We start from the raw sequence: 21,074 nt of genomic DNA, 5'->3' as shown, positions 1-21,074 counted from the left end.
CAGAGAGACTACATCGAAACTGACAAGCAAATCATCCGGAGACAGTGATATGTCCTTGATTAGAGAAACCAAGTGAGCTGAGTTAAGTACAGCTGAGGTGGACTTGCCCGTGAAAGGAAGCAGGATCTGACAGAAATCGGGTATTTGTCACGCCATGTAAAAAAAAGTTTTTCCACATCCAATCAGCCCTCACGGGCCTCTGGGAGTGCATACATTCAGCACCATTGGTTCAACACAAGCAAAACACTTGGTTTTGACTCGGAGATCAAGGGTCTTTGCCTATACACATCTGGCAGCTAAGCATTATTTCAAGCGAGATTGTGCTGATGAGACTGTCGAAACTAGACCTTACGAATAGAAATCTGGCCGTTCGCCAGCTGTGGTTCAAGCGATCCTGACTGCTGCTGCTGATAAGACGCTCAATGTCAGGTTCGCTCAGCTGTGATCTTCGTGACGTCATGTGGCAGCGTCCAGGAATCTCTCGGGGGAAGGGGTTGGGGGGGGGGATTGTTTAATGACGTCATGAGTAAAGGGTTTTTTGGGGACGTCGCCGGGGGCTTTGCCCCCTTCGTCGTGGGTGTGTCGTGACGTCACGCAGCTGTACCGCTATCGTAGACAGTGGGGGGCGGTGACGCAGCAGCAGTCAGCGCGCTCCGCTACAAACCCCGCGGCCCGCCCAAGTTCGATTCCCCCTCACGGCCAATAACGGCGAATATTTGAACCGGTCCTGGGCCTCCCCTAGGTCAATTCGGCCTCAAATGCGTACCTGGTACGATGTGTAAACATCGCCACTTGGAAGACAGAGGCGGCCGGGCGTGGTGCTGGCCACCCACCACCCTCGTGTACCGTCCCAGTCATCATAGTCCGTGAAGGCTGTCATGAGGATCTTGTCTTCGTAACACTATCTCGGCCCTATAGGGACAACCCCAACACGTTCGTCGATAACGCTGTGTGTGGAGTGTGGACTTCATAGAACAATCAGCAATGGGTGTCGCAGGGCAATGGCTCTTATTCAGCGCACATGATGTACACAATACGGTGCTTGTGCTACGAATGGCCACCCTTATTGACGAATGTGTCGAGTTTCTTGTTTGTTAATTGCACAATCGCACATTGTAAATTAAGTTTTACAGTTATGAAATTATAATTATTTGTAAATAGTATATATGTCGTTTGTCTAGTAATTGTGATTTTTAAACATTGTATTGCTCGTTTAAATGTTAGTAACAATTAGCCTGTGCACTCCTGCCTGAGTGAAAAGTGGACTAAGTTTTGTCCAATCCTGTCCAGCTGGCTCAAGAAAAACGTTAATAAGTTAATTTAATTAACAATTACAGCTTTCCCACCTGATGACGGACGCTTGTGTTGCGCCCGAAACGTCGTGATTTATTTTATTTTATACCCACGTGACTTTACCGAAAGATGTGTGTTGGAGAGTAAAACCCACAAAATGTACAAACCTTACGAATTGGCTGTGGCGGGTTTCACAACACATTTATACTTACGCGATCTCACCCAGAAAAACCCTCCATTATGGATATTGGTCGCGAAACCCCAACAACGACGACTAACGACTGCGACTTGTTAAAGTGCCGTGAGCACGTTGAGAGTGGGGGGGCGCGTCCCCCACGCTAGGGGGCGTGGCTCCGGTGTGACGTCACCAGGAGGCGTGGTCTCGGCGCGCTGTGGGCGGGGCTCGCTCCCCCACCCGAGTCGCTTCCTTTCCGGGGTGCCCCCCCTCGTCGAGACGCTGCAGCGACGGCGGCGGTCCCCGTGGTACCCCCGAGACCCCGTTACCCCCATTACCCCCGCTACCCCCATTACCCCGCTACCCCCCGCCCACCCCGCGTCACATCGCCTCCCGCGGGCCCCCCTTCACTCCTCCACTCGGCCCCCCTCTCGCGCACACCCCGTCATTCATTTCGCCGACCCGAGCCGCGAGCCAACGATCCCCGCCGCGACCTCGTCTCCTTGGCCGGCCGGAAGTGAGCTGCGGGCGGGCAGAGGCGGCGATCCGAGCGCCGTGGCGAGGGGGCCATGGCGGTGTGAGTGGGTCGGGGGGGGGGAGCCATGGGCGAGCAAGCGGGAGGCGGCCGCTACGAGGAAGTGCGGGACCTCATCGACTACTTCTCCAAGAACACGTACCGCGCGCGCGAGGGCGTGGGCAAGGCGAGTTGCGTGACCCGCTCCCCGGCCGCCTTTGTCTCTCTCGCTCGCTCGCTCGCTCGCCCTCCCTCGCGACAGCCGAGTCCGTCCGCCGTTTAATCGATCTCGGCACGCCAGCACCTCGTTTGTCTCCCCCCCCCGCAACCAACAATCTCTCTCTCCCAGTTCTCTCTGAGGCCGTGGGCCGGAGTTGAACCCCGTGGACTTTGCCCCGCGCCACTGCGCCGCGTTCAGGCGCCATCCACGCGCCCTGCCAGACTCACTCCACTGCTGGAGCGAACGCCTCTGGCCCCCAACTCTGTCGTCGTGTCACGGGGTTTGGCGTCTGGTTTGTTTAACTTCTTTGCTGCCTGTGAAACCGGAGCCCCTCACTTCGGCAGGTAGGAGGAGGGAGGCGTCGATGAGTGAAGCTCACGCGAACCGCTTCCACGTTTTGGCCATACTTCACCACGCGGGTGTCTGTACCGCACACGAACCACTATGTATCATCCACGTGTCCATTATGCCATGTGTTTTGGTTATTTAACACGCTTCGGCGAGTTGATTTACGATGAAATCGTTACGAAATCTCTCGTGAAATGTAACATACCCACGGATTGTAAACGTGGTTATTGGCAAAAGAAAATTAAACGAAGCTAAGAAGTGCGCCAAAAAACAGGTCACGGTGGAAAGGTTGGACGCTTGGATCGAACCCCAAGATATAGAAAGATGAACACCGATTGGAGAAGCTTCGCCACGCGACGAACCATGCAAGTTGTGGGCCTTGGGGCAGCGCTCCTCAAGGCTGGACGGGTGATGGTCGAGACTCACGGCGGACGGCAGTCAAAGGAGATGAGAACTTCCAACGGGACACCGTTCGTCGTGCATCACGGACCGATGAAATATGCCCTTCCGTCGGCGCCAGTTTGCATTGCTGCATCACACGGCCGTGAGAGATGGTGACAACTTGGAGAGAGGCCTTCATCCAGCAGTGGATATATCGTGGCTGCTGTTTGGTTACGGTTATGCAGGAGTTTAACATTTAACAAGGAGGGCAGTATGACAGGTTAGGGTTATTGGGAGAAGGGGAAAGAACAATAAAAAATATTATTTTACCAGGTAGGGCCCACTGACCTAAAAGCTCTTTTTAAACAGAGACCTGGCCACAAATGACAGCTCAACGCAATGGCTGATCAGCCAAAGACTCAGCCAAAAGCACGCGATGTTTCTAAATATGGAGGAAAAAACCAGAGGGCCGGGAGAAAAATCCACCCGACCACAGGGAGAGAGACATGCAAATTCCAAATAAACAGGTATCGTCACGGTCGGGATCTAACCCACGACCTCCTGTATACCAGGCGAGGGAGTTAACATCTCACCACCGTGGCTGGCCCTAATCCATAGATGACCAAATCGGTGTCCGCTCCCAAGATCCGAGGTTAACACCACAGTTCACAGTGCAGTAGAGATAACGAGACCAGCTGTCATCGGCATCAGCCATGATCAATCCACTGGTCGATGCGATGCAACAGTCTGGCACCTGCACACGAGCTGATCCCATCGCTGAGTCTCCTCGGTGGACGTCCTGTCGGGTGCGTTTTCTCCTTTGGCTGCCTCCCCCTGCGTTGGCCTCAGCCGCCAGGTATCTTCCCCTCTGGCCATGGCGCGTCAGGCCCAAGCCCACTTCACTTTTATCCATAGTCAAAATGTGATGTCTCTGATTTGCATTATGTTCTCTAATTCTTGTGTTCCTCTTTCTGTCACTTTGTGTCATTCAAAGAATAGTAAATTCACACGAAATGATACATTCCTTGGACGAGCAAGGCATTCCACGAATCGCCCTGGTCTGTGCTAGTCTGTGGGTCTCTCTCCGAGTCTGAGAATCTGGAGCTCAACTGGTGACCGGGCTTGGACAATGAAAATCACTGCACTTGAGCTCAGCTTTGTCAAAACCTCCGATTAGCACGGTTGGCTACGTATGGTGCGATAGAAGTTCAGGACACATACATACAACTCAGTCTAGCTATGTGTCGTGGTAATTGGCCACTATCCACTGCTGGATGAAGACATACTGGATATCTGTGAAAAAATAGCTTTATAGCTCATTTAATTTCTCCAGTTTCAATGAATATGATTCTGAATTTGTCCCCATCTCTCACGGCCCTACAATTCAACAATCCAAATTGGCGCCCGCACGCGAGTAGATTTCAACGCAAATGACTCAATTGGGATTTCATGTGGCAATCATCGCCCCCTTTCTGCGTAAATTTGGCCGGACACTAAGGAAAAAATACAGTCGTCATACTTAGTGAGGCTTTCCTAGAGTATGCAAGAATAATAATCATAAATGTACGTCTATAGGTCTCTACGGGAGTCTTTGGATCTCTGTGCAAGTCTCTGGGCTTCTCTTACCGAAGGGTGATGGCACGCGCATGCTTGTAATCCAGCTCTATGGAGTCGAGGGTCTGTGGATCGCACAAATGGCGTGAAGTTCCCCTTCCCGTGGACATCGAAGCACCACAACCCTGGCTTTGTAAGAGAAGGTAGCACATAAAATGTGGACTCTGCCTGTGTCCAGTTGCATAGGATGGAGCAATTCCCCCCTGGAATGTGTGGGGCTTTCTCCAGGTACTCCGGTACCCCCCCTTCCCCACAGGAAAGCACAAGGCAATTTGGCACAGGCTCGTCGCATGGCTGCCTCTGCACTTGTCTGTGGGTCCCCCCGCACCTCCTGGTGGTTCTCTCTGTTGGGGAGAGCGAGTGAATGCTGCGGTGACCCGTTAGGAGTTGGAACTGTGATTGTTGCTGTTGACGCGAGTTTAAATTTCTACGCGAGTCCATGGTCTCTACTACGCAAGTCACCGGTGGCGAGGGGGGGCTCTTATGTCTTTCTTGACCAGCCTGAGATTTTCAACTCCACTCACTGGGGAACCCATTTTTAATCAAAGGGTTGGGCAGTTGAAATGTGACACCCCTCCCCCCAACTTTGGACCCTGGATCTTATCAGCTCTGGCTCAGCATCTCTGGGCACCGGAGCCCCCCTTCGAGTTTAGCACGTGACCTCACCGTTTGGGAATGTTTGAGGGGGGTGTGGTGGGTGGGGGGGAGACCCGGAAAAACAACAAAACCTCCGCCCCCCACTCTAGCAAATCGAGTCGCCGTATTTTATTTTAGCCAGAGGCTCGCTCTGGTCAAGGGAAAGCTGTGGAGGTCTAGTGCAGTCTTGGTCTGTGGATTTCATATGATCAGCTGAGCCAATCGGTGAACGTATATTGTGCAGCCAATTACCATTGCCGGTCTTCCTCAATGCAAACACGTGTTGAATGACCACATTGCAGGTCACGCACAACTCGCCTACGCACTCACACACTCACTCACCCACTCAACTACCACACTGCAGATCACTACAACACTCTCACTCATCCGCTCACTCGCTCGCCACCCTGCAGGTCAGTGCACGTCTTTTTCTGTTTATTACACTCGCACCGCTCTGCTTTGAATTCCCTCTCCTATCGTCTCTCTTCCCAAATTCTTACATCCTCGTTCAGTTTAAATAATGCGAGTTTAAATCCAATCATCCCTCCCTCTGGGTTTGATAAAACGAGTACCACTTTGTGGGGAAGTCAACAGCGGTTGACCTTTGGATATACACATCTCCACCATAGAAATGTGGAATTTCCATCACCGGCTCTGAGCTGTAAACGGTAGACAAGCACCATAACTCAATTTGACTTTCGTCGGGGAACATGTACACTGGGAGGGCAGGGGGGAATATAGACGGTGCAGTGAGCACGAGTTCACGACGGGCGGCCGTGGCGGTGTGCAGGTCGACGAGATCCAGGTGCGCTGCCTGGAGTTGTTCTCGCGCGACTACGTCTGCGCCTGGCTGGAGAATGCAGGCGGCGAGCTGTGCGGCCACTACCCGCTGCACGTTGCGCTGCTCGAGTACGAGACGCACGCCGGGCGCCACAACGAGCGGTGAGCGCCTGGGCGAGGTCGCGTGGAGGTCTTGGCCAGGTCACGGGGTCGCGTTAATCCCCACCCCCCTTGCCGGGGTCCGATTTCCCCTAATTCCTGGGACCCTATTCTCGGCGTCACCGGCCGCCGGCTGGGTTCCTGAGAGCCGCGTTCCTCCCCGTGGCTCGGCTCCAGCTCGGGCTCGAGTCGCTCGGTTGCTTCCGACGACGGGGGCCGTCGAGCAGCTCGGCTGTGGCCTGCCCGTGGCTCGGCTCGTGCTCGTCTCGCGTAGATCCCGAGTGCACGGCTAGGCGCCACGCTTGGAGCCGGCTTCAGGTAACCGCGTGGCCTTGAGCCGGGTTTCCAGAGCCCAGCCTGAGAGGAGCCGTGACCCAACACGGGGCGATCGTCTCTTCAAGTCAAAATCTCATCAACACTTGGCTCGTAAACCACATGTACTGCGACTACCTTTGTGCCTGGGTCTCTGTTGCCTACATCGCCTAAACCCTGTGTCTTCAGCGCGGTGTTGTGTGGTTGTGGTGCTGCAGTGTGGGTGTGGTGTAGTGTGGTGCTGCAGTGTGGTGCTGCATTGTGGTTGTGGTGTAGTGTGGTGTTGTTGTGGTGTAGTGTGGTGTGGTTGTGGTGCAGTGTGGTGCTGCAGTGTGGTTGTGGTGGTGTGTGGTGCTGCAGTGTGGTTGTGGTGGTGTGTGGTGCTGCAGTGTGGTTGTGATGTAGTGTAGTGTGGTTGTGGTGTAGTGTGGTGCTGTGGTTGTGGTGTAGTGTGGTGCTGCAGTATGGTGGTGGTGTAGTGTGGTTCTGTGGTTGTGGTGTAGTGTGGTGCTGCAGTGTGGTTGTGGTGTAGTATGGTGTTGTTGTGGTGTAGTGTGGTGTGGTTGTGGTGTAGTTTGGTGCTGCGGTTGTGGTGTAGTGTGGTGCTGCAGTGTGGTGGTGGTGTAGTGTGGTTCTGCGGTTGTGGTGTGGTGCTGCAGTGTGGTTGTGGTGTAGTATGGTGTTATTGTGGTGTAGTGTGGTGTGGTTGTGGTGCATGGTGGTGCTGCAAATGTGGTGGTTGTGGTGTAGTGTGGTGTGGTTGTGATGTAGTGTGGTGCTGCGGTGGTGGTGTAGTGTGGTTCTGCAGTGTGGTGGTGGTGGTGTAGTGTGGTTCTGCGGTTGTGGTGTAGTGTGGTGCTGCAGTGTGGTTGTGGTGTAGTGTGGTGTTGCATTGTGGTTGTGTGGTTGCGCAGCTTTGAGAGCGTGCTGGAGGTGCAGCGCCTGCGGGAGCTCGTGACGAAGAGCAAGATGGCGCGGTGCCGCGGCCGCTTCGTGTGCCCTGTCATCCTCTACGGCGGCAAGGTGAGGCTGGGGCGGTGAAGGCGAGGCTTCGGTGGTGAGGGTGAGGTCACCATGGTGAGGGTGAGACTGGGGCGGTGAGATCACCATGGTGAGGGTGGAGTGGTGAAGCCGAAACAGTCATGTCGCGGCAGTGAGGCCAGGGCGGTGATCGACACGCTGAGGCTTGTGAGACTAACGCAGTGAGGTTGATGCCGGGAGATAGGATTGATGATGTTGAAAAAAAAATGTGTGTCTCTATTTTTGTTTCCACGTGTCAGTGAACCCACGTGTCGGTATACCCACGTGTTCACAGCACATTTGCCGATCCTCTACACTTGCCGGGTGGGGCGAGATCTACGGACGCAGCAGCTACAACTACCTCTTCTCTACGGGGGGCGTCGACGACGGCGGTGGCGGCGGCGGAGGGGGAGGGGTGGACGGAGACGGGGGAGGGGGCGGCGTAGGGAGCAACGACGAAGCCTGGCTCAGGTGCTGGCCACCCACCACCCCCTCGTGCGCCGTGCCGTCCTTCGTTGGTGCTGCCCGCTCGCAGCCCTCGCCAACCGACAGTCTGTCAAGGACTTCACGGGGGACCTTTGTCTTTGTAGGAATGGCCGGGAGTCCCAGCTGTTTAACCGCATCCGGGGAAACGACATCAAGCTGCTCAAGCACCTGGGAGTGCGCTTCATCTGCGACTTAATGGTGGAGAACAAGAAGGTGAAGTTCGGCATGAAGTGAGTCGCCCCTCGCTCGCCCTCGCGCACTCACCCTCGCCAACGCACACTCACTCTTACCCACGCACACTCACCCACGCACCCTCACCCTCGCCAGCGCACACTCACCCTCGCCAGCGCACACTCACCCTCGCCAGCGCACACTCACCCTCGCCAGCGCACACTCACCCTCACCAACTCACCCTCGCCAACTCACCCTCGCCAACGCACACTCACCCTCACCAACGCACACTCACCCATGCACACTCACCCTAACCAACGCACACTCACCAACGCCAATGCACACTCACCCTCGCACCCTAACCCTTGCCAACACACACTCACCCTCACCCACGCACACTCACCCTCGCCAGCGCACACTCACCCTCACCAACGTGCACTCACCCACGCACACTCACCCTCGCCAACGCACACTCACCCTCACCAACGCACCCTCACCAACGCACCCTCACCAACACACCCTCGCCAACGCGCCCTCGCCAACGCACACTCACCCTCGCCAACGCACACTCACCCATGCACACTCACCAACGCACACTCACCAACACCAACGCACCCTCACCCTCGCACCCTAACCCTTGCCAACGCACACTCACCCTCACCAACGCAACCTCGCCAACGCACACTCACCCTCACCAATGCCAACGCACACTCACCCTCGCACCCTCACCAACGCACCCTCACCAACACACCCTCACCCTCACCAACGCACCCTCACCAATGCCAACGCACACTCACCCTCGCACACTCACCCTCACCAACGCACTCACCCTCACCAACGCACCAACGCCAACGCACACTCACCCTCGCACCCTCACCCACGCACACTCACCCTCGCACCCTCGCCAATGCACCCTCGCCAACGCACACTCACCCTGGCCAACGCACCTTCACCCTCGCCAACGCACACTCACCCTCGCCAACGCACACTCACCCTCACCAACGCACACTCACCCTGGCCAGCGCACCTTCACCCTCGCCAACGCACACTCACCCTCGCCAACGCACACTCACCCTCGCCAACGCACCTTCACCCTCGCCAACGCACACTCACCCTGGCCAACGCACCTTCACCCTCACCAACGCACACTCACCCTGGCCAACGCACACTCACCCTCGCCAACGCACCTTCACCCTCACCAACGCACACTCACCCTGGCCAACGCACCTTCACCCTCGCCAACGCACACTCACCCTCGCCAACGCACCTTCACCCTCACCAACGCACACTCACCCTCGCCAACGCACCTTCACCCTCGCCAACGCACACTCACCCTCGCCAACGCACACTCACCCTGGCCAACGCACCTTCACCCTCGCCAACGCACACTCACCCTCGCCAACGCACACTCACCCTCGCCAACGCACCTTCACCCTCACCAACGCACCTTCACCCTCACCAACGCACACTCACCCTCGCCAACGCACCTTCACCCTCGCCAACGCACCTTCACCCTCGCCAACGCACACTCACCCTGGCCAACGCACCTTCACCCTCGCCAACGCACACTCACCCTCGCCAACGCACACTCACCCTGGCCAACGCACCTTCACCCTCGCCAACGCACACTCACCCTCGCCAACGCACACTCACCCTGGCCAACGCACCTTCACCCTCGCCAACGCACACTCACCCTCGCCAACGCACACTCACCCTGGCCAACGCACACTCACCCTCGCCAACGCACACTCACCCTCGCCAACGCACCTTCACCCTCGCCAACGCACCTTCACCCTCGCCAACGCACACTCACCCGGGCCAACGCACCTTCACCCTCGCCAACGCACACTCACCCTGGCCAACGCACCTTCACCCTCGCCAACGCACCTTCACCCTCGCCAACGCACACTCACCCTCGCCAACGCACACTCACCCTGGCCAACGCACACTCACCCTGGCCAACGCACACTCACCCTCGCCAACGCACACTCACCCTGGCCAACGCACCTTCACCCTCGCCAACGCACCTTCACCCTCGCCAACGCACACTCACCCTGGCCAACGCACCTTCACCCTCGCCAACGCACACTCACCCTGGCCAACGCACCTTCACCCTCGCCAACGCACACTCACCCTCGCCAACGCACACTCACCCTGGCCAACGCACCTTCACCCTCGCCAACGCACCTTCACCCTCACCAACGCACCTTCACCCTCGCCAACGCACCTTCACCCTCGCCAACGCACACTCACCCTCGCCAACGCACACTCACCCTGGCCAACGCACACTCACCCTCGCCAACGCACACTCACCCTCGCCAACGCACACTCACCCTGGCCAACGCACACTCACCCTCGCCAACGCACACTCACCCTCGCCAACGCACCTTCACCCTCGCCAACGCACACTCACCCTCGCCAACGCACACTCACCCTGGCCAACGCACACTCACCCTCGCCAACGCACACTCACCCTCGCCAACGCACACTCACCCTGGCCAACGCACCTTCACCCTCGCCAACGCACACTCAACCTCGCCAACGCACACTCACCCTGGCCAACGCACCTTCACCCTCGCCAACGCACACTCACCCTCGCCAACGCACACTCACCCTCGCCAACGCACACTCACCCTCGCCAACGCACCTTCACCCTCGCCAACGCACACTCACCCTCGCCAACGCACACTCACCCTGGCCAACGCACCTTCACCCTCGCCAACGCACCTTCACCCTCGCCAACGCACACTCACCCTCGCCAACGCACACTCACCCTGGCCAACGCACCTTCACCCTCGCCAACGCACACTCACCCTGGCCAACGCACACTCACCCTCGCCAACGCACACTCACCCTCGCCAACGCACACTCACCCTCTACAACGCACCCTCACCCACGGCAACCACGTGTGTGACGAGGTGTGACGATGGTTACAGTGTGTGATGTCGATGAGGTGTGACGATGGTGACGGTGTGTGGCGTTCCGCAGCGTCACGTCGTCGGAGAAGGTGGACAAGGCTCAGCGTTACGCCGACTTCACCCTTCTATCCCTGCCCTATCCCGGTACGGCCTCGGTTGTCAAGTCATGGGTCAAGGGTCACAGGGTTGGGTCACTGTGCCAAATCGAGGGTCGGGTCCAGGGTCACATGACCAGGTCAAGGGCCACAGTATTCGGTGAAGGTGATGGGAAGGTCAAGGATTACCGGGTTAGGTCACGAGTTACCAGGGCCATGTCAAGGCCACGCACAAGTCACGCGACGTATGGGAGGCTTGAGCTGATTTATTTCGATTTACGTGCGTGTGGAACAAAATCTGAAAAGTGCGCAAAGAAGCAACGGAGAGACGCACGCTCAGAAACGCAGCAAGAGGCAGAGAGAGGAACATGCAGCTGAGAGAACGCACACGAAGCAGAGGCCTCGCTTAAACCGTATCGACATTGGGCAGGATGCGTCACAGCCAGAAGGGACCGTGGCCGGTAGTCGAGACTTAAGGACGGAGTGGCAGCCGAAGGAGAGAGCGCGCTCGATGGTACATCCGCAGTGGAGACGGAACGACGAGGCGGTGTCCTCCTCGTGATGATGCAGCAGCCGTGCGGATTGTCGCAGGATCGTGAGAGATGGCGGCGGGTTGGGATGAGGGGGGGGGCCTCCTTACGGCAGTGGGCTGACCGTGGCCCGGCCCGGTGTTTGCGTCTGGCAGGCTGCGAGTTCTTCAAGGCCTACCGAGAGCGGGATTACTCGGGCGAGGGACTCGTGTTCGACTGGAGTCAGGTATGGACTGCGGGTGCCGTCCCGCACTACGGTTTGCTGGGCCTAAACTGTGGGGGTAGTGATTGGGACGAGACGGGGTCACGAGTGTCGAGTGTTTATTTTTTATTAACGCTTTCAGTCTGTGCATGCGCGTGTTTGCGCGCGTGGGTGTGCGTACGTCCGTTTGTGTGTGTGTGCGCATGCGTGGTTCTTGAGGCAGGACTATGTGGACGCTCCGCTCAGCGTCCCCGAGGAGCTCAGGGAGGGGCTGCCCATCAACTGGGGTGGATACAGGGCAAGTACGCACACACACAAACAAACATCCCCCGTATAGCCTTAACAGACTGTTGGGGTAAGTACTTTTAGCGATTACCTATGAAGGCCGGAACGGCACACGAGGGGGTGTGCCAACAGCACGCCCGGCCGCCTTTGTCTCCCTCGTGGCAATGTTTACTTATTTGAGGCTGAGTCAACCGAGGGGAGACCCAGGACTGGTTCAGATAATTGTCACTGATCTTGGCCGTGAGCGGAAATCGAACTCGGGTCGCCAGGTTCGTAGTGCTGCGAGCTAACCACTATACTACCGCTCCCCCCCTCGCACGCACACACGTGCAATCTTACGCACACACACGCACACACACAAATTCACACAAACTCGCACACACACACGTGCCCACACACACGTGCACACTCACACACATGCACACACACACAAATTCGCACACACACATGCGCACACACACACATGCGCACACAAAGATCCCCCGTATAGCCTTAACAGACTGTAGGAGCAAGTGCTGTTAGCGAGCACCTATGAAGGCCAGAACGGTACACGAGGGGGTGGGTGGCTAGCACCATGCCCGACCGCCTTTGTCTCCCCAGTGGTGATGTTTACACACTGCACCAGGTACTCATTTGAGACTGAGTCGACCTAGGGGAGGCCCAGGACCGGTTTAGATAATCGTCACTGGTGTTGGCCGTGAGCGGGAATCGAACCCGGGTCGCCGGGTTCATAGCGCAGCGCGCTAACTGCTACACTACCGCATGCGCACACACACACATGCGCACACACACGTATACACATTCACACAAACTCTCACGTGTGTAATCTCACACACGCGCTATGGAGTAGGGTTTCATAACCAGTAACCGGTTTTCCGCACGGCATTGTCCAGAGCAGTAAACACGTGCTTAGATTTTTAACTGAGACGCGATGGGGGAGGTGGTACCACAGTGGCGGTGTAGTGGCCACCACCCGCGGACTCGCCATCCAGAGGTCGCCGATTCCGCTCCATCTCCTGGTGCGGCAGTTGAAACCATGGTGCAAGTTTCTCACATCTTGCCTCCCCCTCCCCTGTCCGCCCAGCCCCAGTGTAAATGGATGCCAGTCCATCAACGGGTCGCGTTTGGTGGGGTAAAGTGTGGTTACGCACCCGCCTCTTCCTAAACCTCTGGCCCAGCGTGAAAGAGTAGGCCATTTACTCTCTCCAGATCCCCCCTCTAGCGAAGGCCCCTTCCGCCAGCAGTGACATTGGCGAGCAATTGCAGGGGCTGCCCCTGTACCTCTCAACTGAGAAACGCGGGGGCATTGCGCTACGCTGCGACTGAGGCTGCCAGTGCGGTTTTCATGTTTACGCGTGGCCAGTCCGTGCGTGCGGCATTCGCCTTCCGCCAGACGCGATTACAGACATCGACAGTTACTGTTTAACAACCGCGATGAAGACAATGATCCCCCACGTAGCCGACACGGGCTAATGGGACCGGTGCTGTTCGTGAGCACCTCTAGAGGCCAGCAGCACACATCAACAGCCGCCACTCGCCACCAAATGGCAGAGAGATCACCACCGTACTTGCACCCAGCTAGATGCACTCCGGGACCCCGGTATGCACACATGTGCATGTGCGTGCACCTTCCGGTAATTTGTAGGTAACGTTCCGCCCTCATCGTTGTACCCACAGTCATGGGACCTGATGGAGCAGACTCAAAACTACCTGCGCCTCCTGCTGCACATCATCAACCTGGACGGTGAGCGACAGGCCAGCACAGGGCAGGGCAGGGACAGGGTTTGGGCAAGGAAGTGCGGGGCGGTACGATGTACTGGAAGGACCAGGCAGGGCGGTGTGGGTTGGGTGGTTCGGTACGTGCCAGGGATGGTACCGAGTGGCAGGCCCGTGGGTTTCAGGTGCATTACGGGTGAAGCAGGAAAGACTGAAGCGGCGGGAGACTCGGAGGGACGCGTTGGAGAAGAGTGAGATGGGAGAGATGATCGAGGGACGGGAAGGCACGGGGAGACACACAGGGAGGTGCCGGGAGACGTGTGGACAGGAGACTGGTGCGCATGTGTCCCTGTGCAGACGAGAGTGGGCTCCTGGTTCACTGCATCTCGGGCTGGGACCGCACGCCGCTCTTCATCTCCCTCCTGAGACTCTCCCTGTGGGCCGTGAGTACCTGCGTCTCCGCATGTTCCTGTGTATCTCCCCGTGTCTCCGCATGTTTCTTTATGTCTCCGCGTATCCCCATGTAGTGGTTGTGAGGAGGGAAGTTCTCGGGTTCGCTTCTCCACGGTTTCACTCTGAGCTCTCACCCAGTTCCTGTCTCACCACACAACACGTGAGCGAGTGTGCGCATCTGTGCGTGCGTGCACACGTGTGACAGTGTGCGTGTCTGTGAGGAGTGGGATAGTGGTTAGCGTGCTGCGCTACAAACCCGGTGACCCGAGTTCTATTCCTGCTCACGGCCACCAACACAGTGACGATTATCTGAACCGGTCCTGGGCCTCCCCAAGGTCTACTCGGCCACAAATAAGTAACTGGTGTGATATGTAAACATCGCCAACAAGGAGACAAAGGTGGCTGGGCGTGGTGCTGGCCACCCACCTCGTATGTCTTGCCAGCCTTCATAGGTGCTTGCTAACAGCACTTGCCGCAACAGTCTGTTAAGGCTTTTTTTATATATAGTCTGTTAAGGCTATAAGGGATGTCTTTGTCTTTGTACGTGCAGGACGGACTGGTCCACGCATCCCTGGGGCCCGAGGAAATCCTCTACCTCACCATCGCCTACGACTGGTTCCTCTTCGGGTGTGGTGACCTTTAACCTCCCACCCGTGACCTTTTACCCCCCTCCCCTGGCCCCTCAAAACAATTAAACCGCACACACGTGGAGAACGAACAAACTCCACTTGGACAGGGGCTCGGGTTGGGAATCAAACCTAGGAACTTTCATGCTGCGAGGCACCAGTGTCACCACTACACGGTGCGTACTGAGTGCGTGGTGAGCCTGTGGTAAGCCTGTGGTGGACGCGGTGCGGTTGTGGCATGGTGGAATCGTGAGGCCGCGTGTTCATGTCTCCGCTTGGTGTTCCCACAGGCACATGCTCGAGGACCGGCTCCTTAAGGGCGAGGAGGTGAGGGCAAGGCCAGAAAGAAACATGACACACGACCTCTCAGTCGCGTGACCCCGTGACCCCGTGACCCCGTGACCCCACTCACAGCATTGTTGAGCTGGTCTCATTCCTGCACAGTTGTCTTTGGGCTCTATGCTACATGCTACCCGTGTCTCCATGTCTCATTGTGCTCATGTCTCTTTGTTTTATTGTGTCCGTGTCTCTGTGTCTCATTGTGTCTGCGACTCGATCCTTTGTCCCCGTGACCATCTCCTCCGTCTCTCTCAGATTTTCTTCTTCTGCTTCAACTGCTTGAAGCACATCTCCGGCGACGAGTTTTCAGCTCTGCGGAGAAAACGGTGGGTGCCCCCAAACCCCACTTCCCCCCCCCACCTCCTTCCTCCACACCCCACCCCTCCTCCCTTCGCCCCCCCAACCCCCTTCCATAGCAACAGGAATGTTACCATTCAATCAATCCATCATTGGCCCAGATACATTTGGATTCAATTTAAATGTTATCTGTAATGGTTAATATTAAGTTCAAATCGGATTGTATGTTCGTGTTCATGTTATGACACCTGATTACAAAGTTGGGTCAGGTTTGCTGTGTGTTCGTCTCCCTATATGGTCCAGTCGTGAGGATTTTTGGTTTTCACCCAGTTGCACCTGGGTTCAATTCCTGTTATGGGAAATTATATTTAGTGGAGAACGGTAGCGCAAGCGTTAGTGTGCTGCACTACGAACCCAGCGACACGAGTTCGATTCCCGCTAACGGCCCAATATCAGTGACTATTATTTGAACCGATCTTGGGCCTCCCCTAGGTCGACTCGGCCTCAAATGAGTACCTGATGCGGTGTGTAAGCATCACCACTGGGGGGACAAAGCCTCCGGGCGTGGTGCTGGCCACCTACCCCCTCGTGTGCCATGCCGGCCTTCATAGGTGCTCACTAACAGCACTTGCCCCAACAGTCTGTTAAGGCTACACGGGGGATTTTTGTCTTGTTAAAACACACGCTCTGTCTGTGTGTGCGTAGGAGAAAGCGGGAGTCCTCACGGGAAACGGAGGGACGTAGTGACGACGGTGGAGCCCTTGGTATGAGCCCGTGTCCCCACCGTGTCCCCACCGTGTCCCCACTGTCCCCACCGTGTCCCCACCGTGTCCCCACCGTGTCCACCTGTTCCATCCACCTGTTCCATCCACCTGCGTGTGCCTTGTCCACCTATCAAGTCCCGGCGTTCTTTATGTGGGTTGCATCTTGCCGTCTTTGAGGGCCGCTGCTGCTGTTGTTTGTTGCTGTTTGTGAATGTGGCTGTGTGTGGTTGCATGTGTAGCTGTGTGTGCTTGCATGTGTGGGGAGTGGTAGTGTAGCGGTTAGCGCGCCGCGCTATGAACCCGGCGACCCGGGTTCGATTGCCTCTCACGGCCAACACCAGTGGCGATTATCTGAACCGGTCCTGGGCCTCCCCTAGGTCGACTCAGCCTCAAATGAGTACCTGGTGTGGTTTGTAAACATCAGCACTGGGGAGACAAAGGCGGTCGGGCGTGGTGCTGGCCACCCACCCCCTCATGTACCGTTCCGGCCTTAGGTGCTCATTAACAGCACTTGCCCCTTCAGTCCGTTTAAGGCTATACGGGGGATCTTTGTTTTATTTTTGTGCTTGCACGTGAATGTGGCTGTGTGTGGCTGTGTGTGTGTAGCTGTGTGAGCCTGTGCTCTGCGTGTGGGACGTGTAACACGGCTGCTGTCGTTTGTGTGTGTTGCCGTGAGTGGCTTGCTGTGTGTAGCCGTGTGAAGTTGCGCGCTGCATGTGTGAAGTGTGACGCGGCTGCTGTCGCTTGGCCTCCGCGTGGTGCAGATGGGCGTCTGGCAGGGAGCAGCAGCAGCCTGAACAGCGTGGGCAGCTTGTCCACCTTGCTGGACGACTCTCCGTCCGTCCTCACAGAATCCGGCGACCCGCACGCTCATCCGCTCGCGCGTTCACACCACTGGTATACTCGCCCGCTCACTCACCCACCCACTCGCTCGCCCATTTGCCTACTCATAATGATGGTGACGATAGCGGTGATGGTAACGGTGGTAGTGGTGATAATGGTGACGGTTGCGGTGGTGATGGTGTTGACGGTTGTGGTGGTGATGGTGGTAACAGTAATGGTAATGATGGTGACGGTAACGGGGGTAGTGGTGATGATGGTGACGGTTGCGGTGGTGATGGTGGTGATGGTTGTGGTGGTGATGGTGGTAACAGCAATGGTGATGGCGGTAGCGGTGACGGTAACGGTGACGGTAGCCTTTGATGGTAGCAGTGATGGTCATAGTGATGTTACAAGCGACAACCTCTAACCCCCTGCCTCCTCAGTGCAGAGACGCGGTCCCATCTCCTCCACCAATCAGAAGATAGGATGGCCGCTCATCCCAACCAATCAGAGCACGGCTTACTGCAGCAGAGAGGAAGCAGCCCATTGGCCGTGCCGACGAGAGAGAGGTGGGGGCGGGTGGCGGGGTAGGTGTGCAGTGCAGAGTGAGTGTGTGATGGTACGGTATTGTGTGATGTGATGCAGTGTTGGTTTGTAATGTGGTGTGACATGCAGTGTTGGTGTAATGTGGTGCGATGTTGGTGTGACACGGTGTGGTGTTGGTGTGACGTGGTGCGGTGTTGGCGTGACCTAGTGCGGTGTTGGTGGTTGTGACGTTGACGTGACGCGGTCTTGGCAATGTTGGTGATGTTGGCGATGTTTGCTTGACCTGACGCGGTGTTAGTGGTGGTGGTGTTGGTGTGACGTGTCGCGTTGGTGGTGACGTTGGCGTGACGCGGTGCGGTTTCCAGGACGGGCTCTGTGGCATCCTCGTGTGAGAGCGAGAGCTGGCAGCTCGTGTCAGACTCTGGCAGCCTGAGGGGTCCGGCGCGGGGGATGGGCAGAGACTCGCCTTTCCCTCACCAGTGAGCAACTCTAAATCACCCGCTCGCGTTCACACTCCCTTGCGTTCACACTCGCTCACGTTCACACTCGCTCACGTTCACACTCGCTCACCGGCCGGGACGCCCAGCGGTAGAGCGGGGTGGCTCGCAATCGGGAGGTCGTGAGTTCACATCCTGGTTGGGGGTCAGCTTGGCCCATGAGCCCCTCCCTCCGAGCTCGATAAAGACAAAGTACCGCCTGGCGTGGGAAATCAACAGGATGTCCTACGCACGCACGGACTCGCCCCCACTATATGAATGTGGAATTTCCTCCATTGACTGCTGTAGACAAGAGATGAGTAACAATGCCTCAATGCGCATTTGAGCAGGAGATCACTTTGAGCAAGTGTTACTCCCCGACGCGCACTTATTCGCACACTCGCGCTCACTCGCCGTGTCTCCCCGTGATTGCTGTTGCACAAATTTGCACAGCGACGCCGGCACACCACGGCCTGCTCTTCCGAACGGCGCCACGGGGCTCTTTACCGCCCGCGCGAGCGAGCGAGGCGGACGACGCTCGATAGCGCTCGGCATCTAATACGACGGCGGCGTCTGCCGGGGCGGTCCGCCGGTCGTCAAACCGCGAAGACGCCCGGCGTCTCACCACGAGTATCCCCCCCCACCCCCCCCCCGTGTCGACGCGGAGGCTGCCGGGCCCGTCGCCGCGCCAGGTGCGCCTGGAGGAGGTGCGCTCGGTGTTCTTGGCGGCGTACAGCCTCACCGTGGGGCTGCGCTCACCACCAGGGCCCCCCACGCCCTCCCTCACCGGCCTCCTGGAGCACCTCGTCCGCGGCCTGCGCACCTGAGACTCGCTCGCTCGCTCACCTCACTCACCAAGGACTCACTCACCAGGGACTCACTAACCAGGGACTCACTAACTCACCTCACTCACCAGGGACTCACTCACCTGACTCACCAGGGACTCACTCACCTGACTCACCAGGGACTTTGCTGACTTACTCACCTGACTCACCAGGGACTCACTAACTCACTTCACTCACCAAGGACTTTGCTCACTTCCTCACCTCACCCACCAGGGACTCACTCACTCACGTGACTCACCAGGGACTCGGAGACCTCCACTTAGTAACAAACATAAGAACACTTTCCAGGGACTCGCTCACATATGAATAAGGCGCCTGATAACTCACTCACACACTCTTCTGGGACCGCACACGTACACGGTAACACGTCGCACAACACACACGCACCTGAGAACACACACAGTGATACACACCCCTAGGCGGGCACGCACGCCATCTGGGAACACACTCACACACACTCACACACTCACTCACTCACATGCTCACACACACACAAACACTCACATGCTCACACACACGCTCTCACCCTTGCTCACTCGCACACATACGCTCGCACACTAACACACATACACGCTCACGCGCTCATACGCGCTGACACATGCTCACACATGCTCACTCAACAACAACCGCCATTCGCCACTAAGTGGCGGTGACGTCACCACGGGGCTTGTGCCAGGCTACGTGCACCTTGAGGCCACGTGAAGTGTTGAACGCCCGTTGGCAGGTCACGGGACAGAACGAGGTGCCACGGGTTAACTGACTGAAATGAGTGGCCGATGCACCACCTGTGCCCCCTCCTGCGCCAACAACGAGTGGAGTGCCACCCGGCACTCCGCTCGTTGCTGTGAGTGACTGCCTCCAACTGCCCAGCAGCGTCCTTCACGAGCCTCCTCCACAGAGGCCGATCTTGACACCGCTGGTACCAGTCATCGGCAAGTCCACTCAGCTCCACGTCCTCCTGTACCACATCACTCCATCTCTTCTCTAGCCTGTGTCGCGTCCGTTTAGCCCCCTCGATCCGGCCTAACAAAAGCTGTTTAGGTATGCGGCGGCTGGGCTACATGACCCAGCCAACGCAGCCTTGCCTGCCGGAGCTCATCGATGGGACTTTGCCCAGATCTTTCAAGGATTTGTGAGCTCACACAATCCAGCCTGGTTAAACCCAGGATGGATGGTAGGCAGGCCAGCCTAAATGTTTACAACCGGCGAAGATGCTCCATTAGGGGGGTCCACGTTTCGCAAGCGTAGAGAAGGGAGGGAATGACTGGCCGAGAAGACCTGAAGCTTCGTGCGGAGCGGCAGACCAGGTAGCTTCCATGCAGCGTTACTGCAACCTATGAAAGGATAATGCCGTTCGACTAATTCGTAGTGAGACCTCTGCTGTTAAACCGGAGCCGGTCTTGAGCACACTGCCCAGGTATGGGAAACTCTCCACTCTCTCCACAACTGCCCCATCATTCGCACACACATCTGAGAGCGCTCTCCTGCACATCCCCGGCCATGGCAGGAACGCACCTGGACATTCATAGGAACAAACTTGTGCCCTCAACTGTCTTCACACCTGTACACACCTTTACATGCTGGCACACGCACACGTGCTCGTCCTGTAAATATATAAATAAATGCATCGCAGGTGCGTGCGCTCAAAGCCGCAGTGTCTGCGTGCGCGGCCACTGCAGGTGTGACCGGTTTGCTCCCGGGCCAAGAGACCGCGAGAGAGAAAGAAGTGGGGAGTGTTGATGAAGCTGAGAGAGACGGGATGTTGGTGAAGCTGAGAGAGACGGGATGTTGGTGATGTTGAGAGAGACGGGATGTTGGTGATGTTGAAGCTGAGAGAGACGGGATGTTGGTGAAGCTGAGAGAGACGGGATGTTGGTGAAGCTGAGAGAGACGGGATGTTGGTGATGTTGAAGCTGAGAGAGACGGGATGTTGGTGAAGCTGAGAGAGACGGGATGTTGGTGAAGCTGAGAGAGACGGGATGTTGGTGATGTTGAGAGAGACGGGATGTTGGTGAAGCTGAGAGAGACGGGATGTTGGTGAAGCTGAGAGA

At 57.1% G+C, this 21,074-nt stretch overlaps 1 protein-coding gene across 4 annotated transcripts; it reads left to right on the top strand.

Annotated features, from left to right (window-relative positions):
* Positions 1-1,794: 1,794 nt before the first annotated feature.
* MTMR14 (myotubularin related protein 14) lies at positions 1,795-20,695 on the top strand. Of its 4 annotated transcripts, none has more exons than XM_061573893.1 (18): positions 1,795-2,169; positions 5,972-6,123; positions 7,347-7,455; positions 7,748-7,923; positions 8,043-8,168; positions 11,098-11,171; positions 11,808-11,878; positions 12,078-12,152; positions 13,817-13,883; positions 14,213-14,298; positions 14,859-14,935; positions 15,225-15,261; positions 15,529-15,599; positions 16,276-16,334; positions 17,099-17,231; positions 17,600-17,743; positions 18,068-18,181; positions 18,846-20,695. In XM_061573893.1, exons 1-18 carry the CDS (start codon positions 2,071-2,073, stop codon positions 19,003-19,005), a joined length of 1,830 nt encoding a protein of 609 aa, XP_061429877.1. In that variant the 5' UTR covers positions 1,795-2,070; the 3' UTR covers positions 19,006-20,695. The 4 variants fall into 4 exon arrangements, with proteins under 4 accessions (XP_061429877.1, XP_061429875.1, XP_061429878.1 ...); XM_061573891.1 differs by lacking the exon at positions 1,795-2,169 and adding an exon at positions 2,316-5,594; XM_061573892.1 differs by lacking the exon at positions 1,795-2,169 and adding an exon at positions 2,320-5,594 and having other exon boundaries at positions 17,600-17,725; positions 18,846-20,694.
* Positions 20,696-21,074: the final 379 nt, after the last annotated feature.

The sequence above is a fragment of the Lethenteron reissneri genome, chromosome 54, assembly GCF_015708825.2.
Source record: "Lethenteron reissneri isolate LAM-NWPU_2019-01 chromosome 54, ASM1570882v1, whole genome shotgun sequence".
Classification (NCBI taxonomy): domain Eukaryota; kingdom Metazoa; phylum Chordata; class Hyperoartia; order Petromyzontiformes; family Petromyzontidae; genus Lethenteron; species Lethenteron reissneri.
The sequence above is the reverse complement of the archived record's forward strand: the minus strand, read 5'-3'. Positions and strand labels throughout refer to the sequence as shown.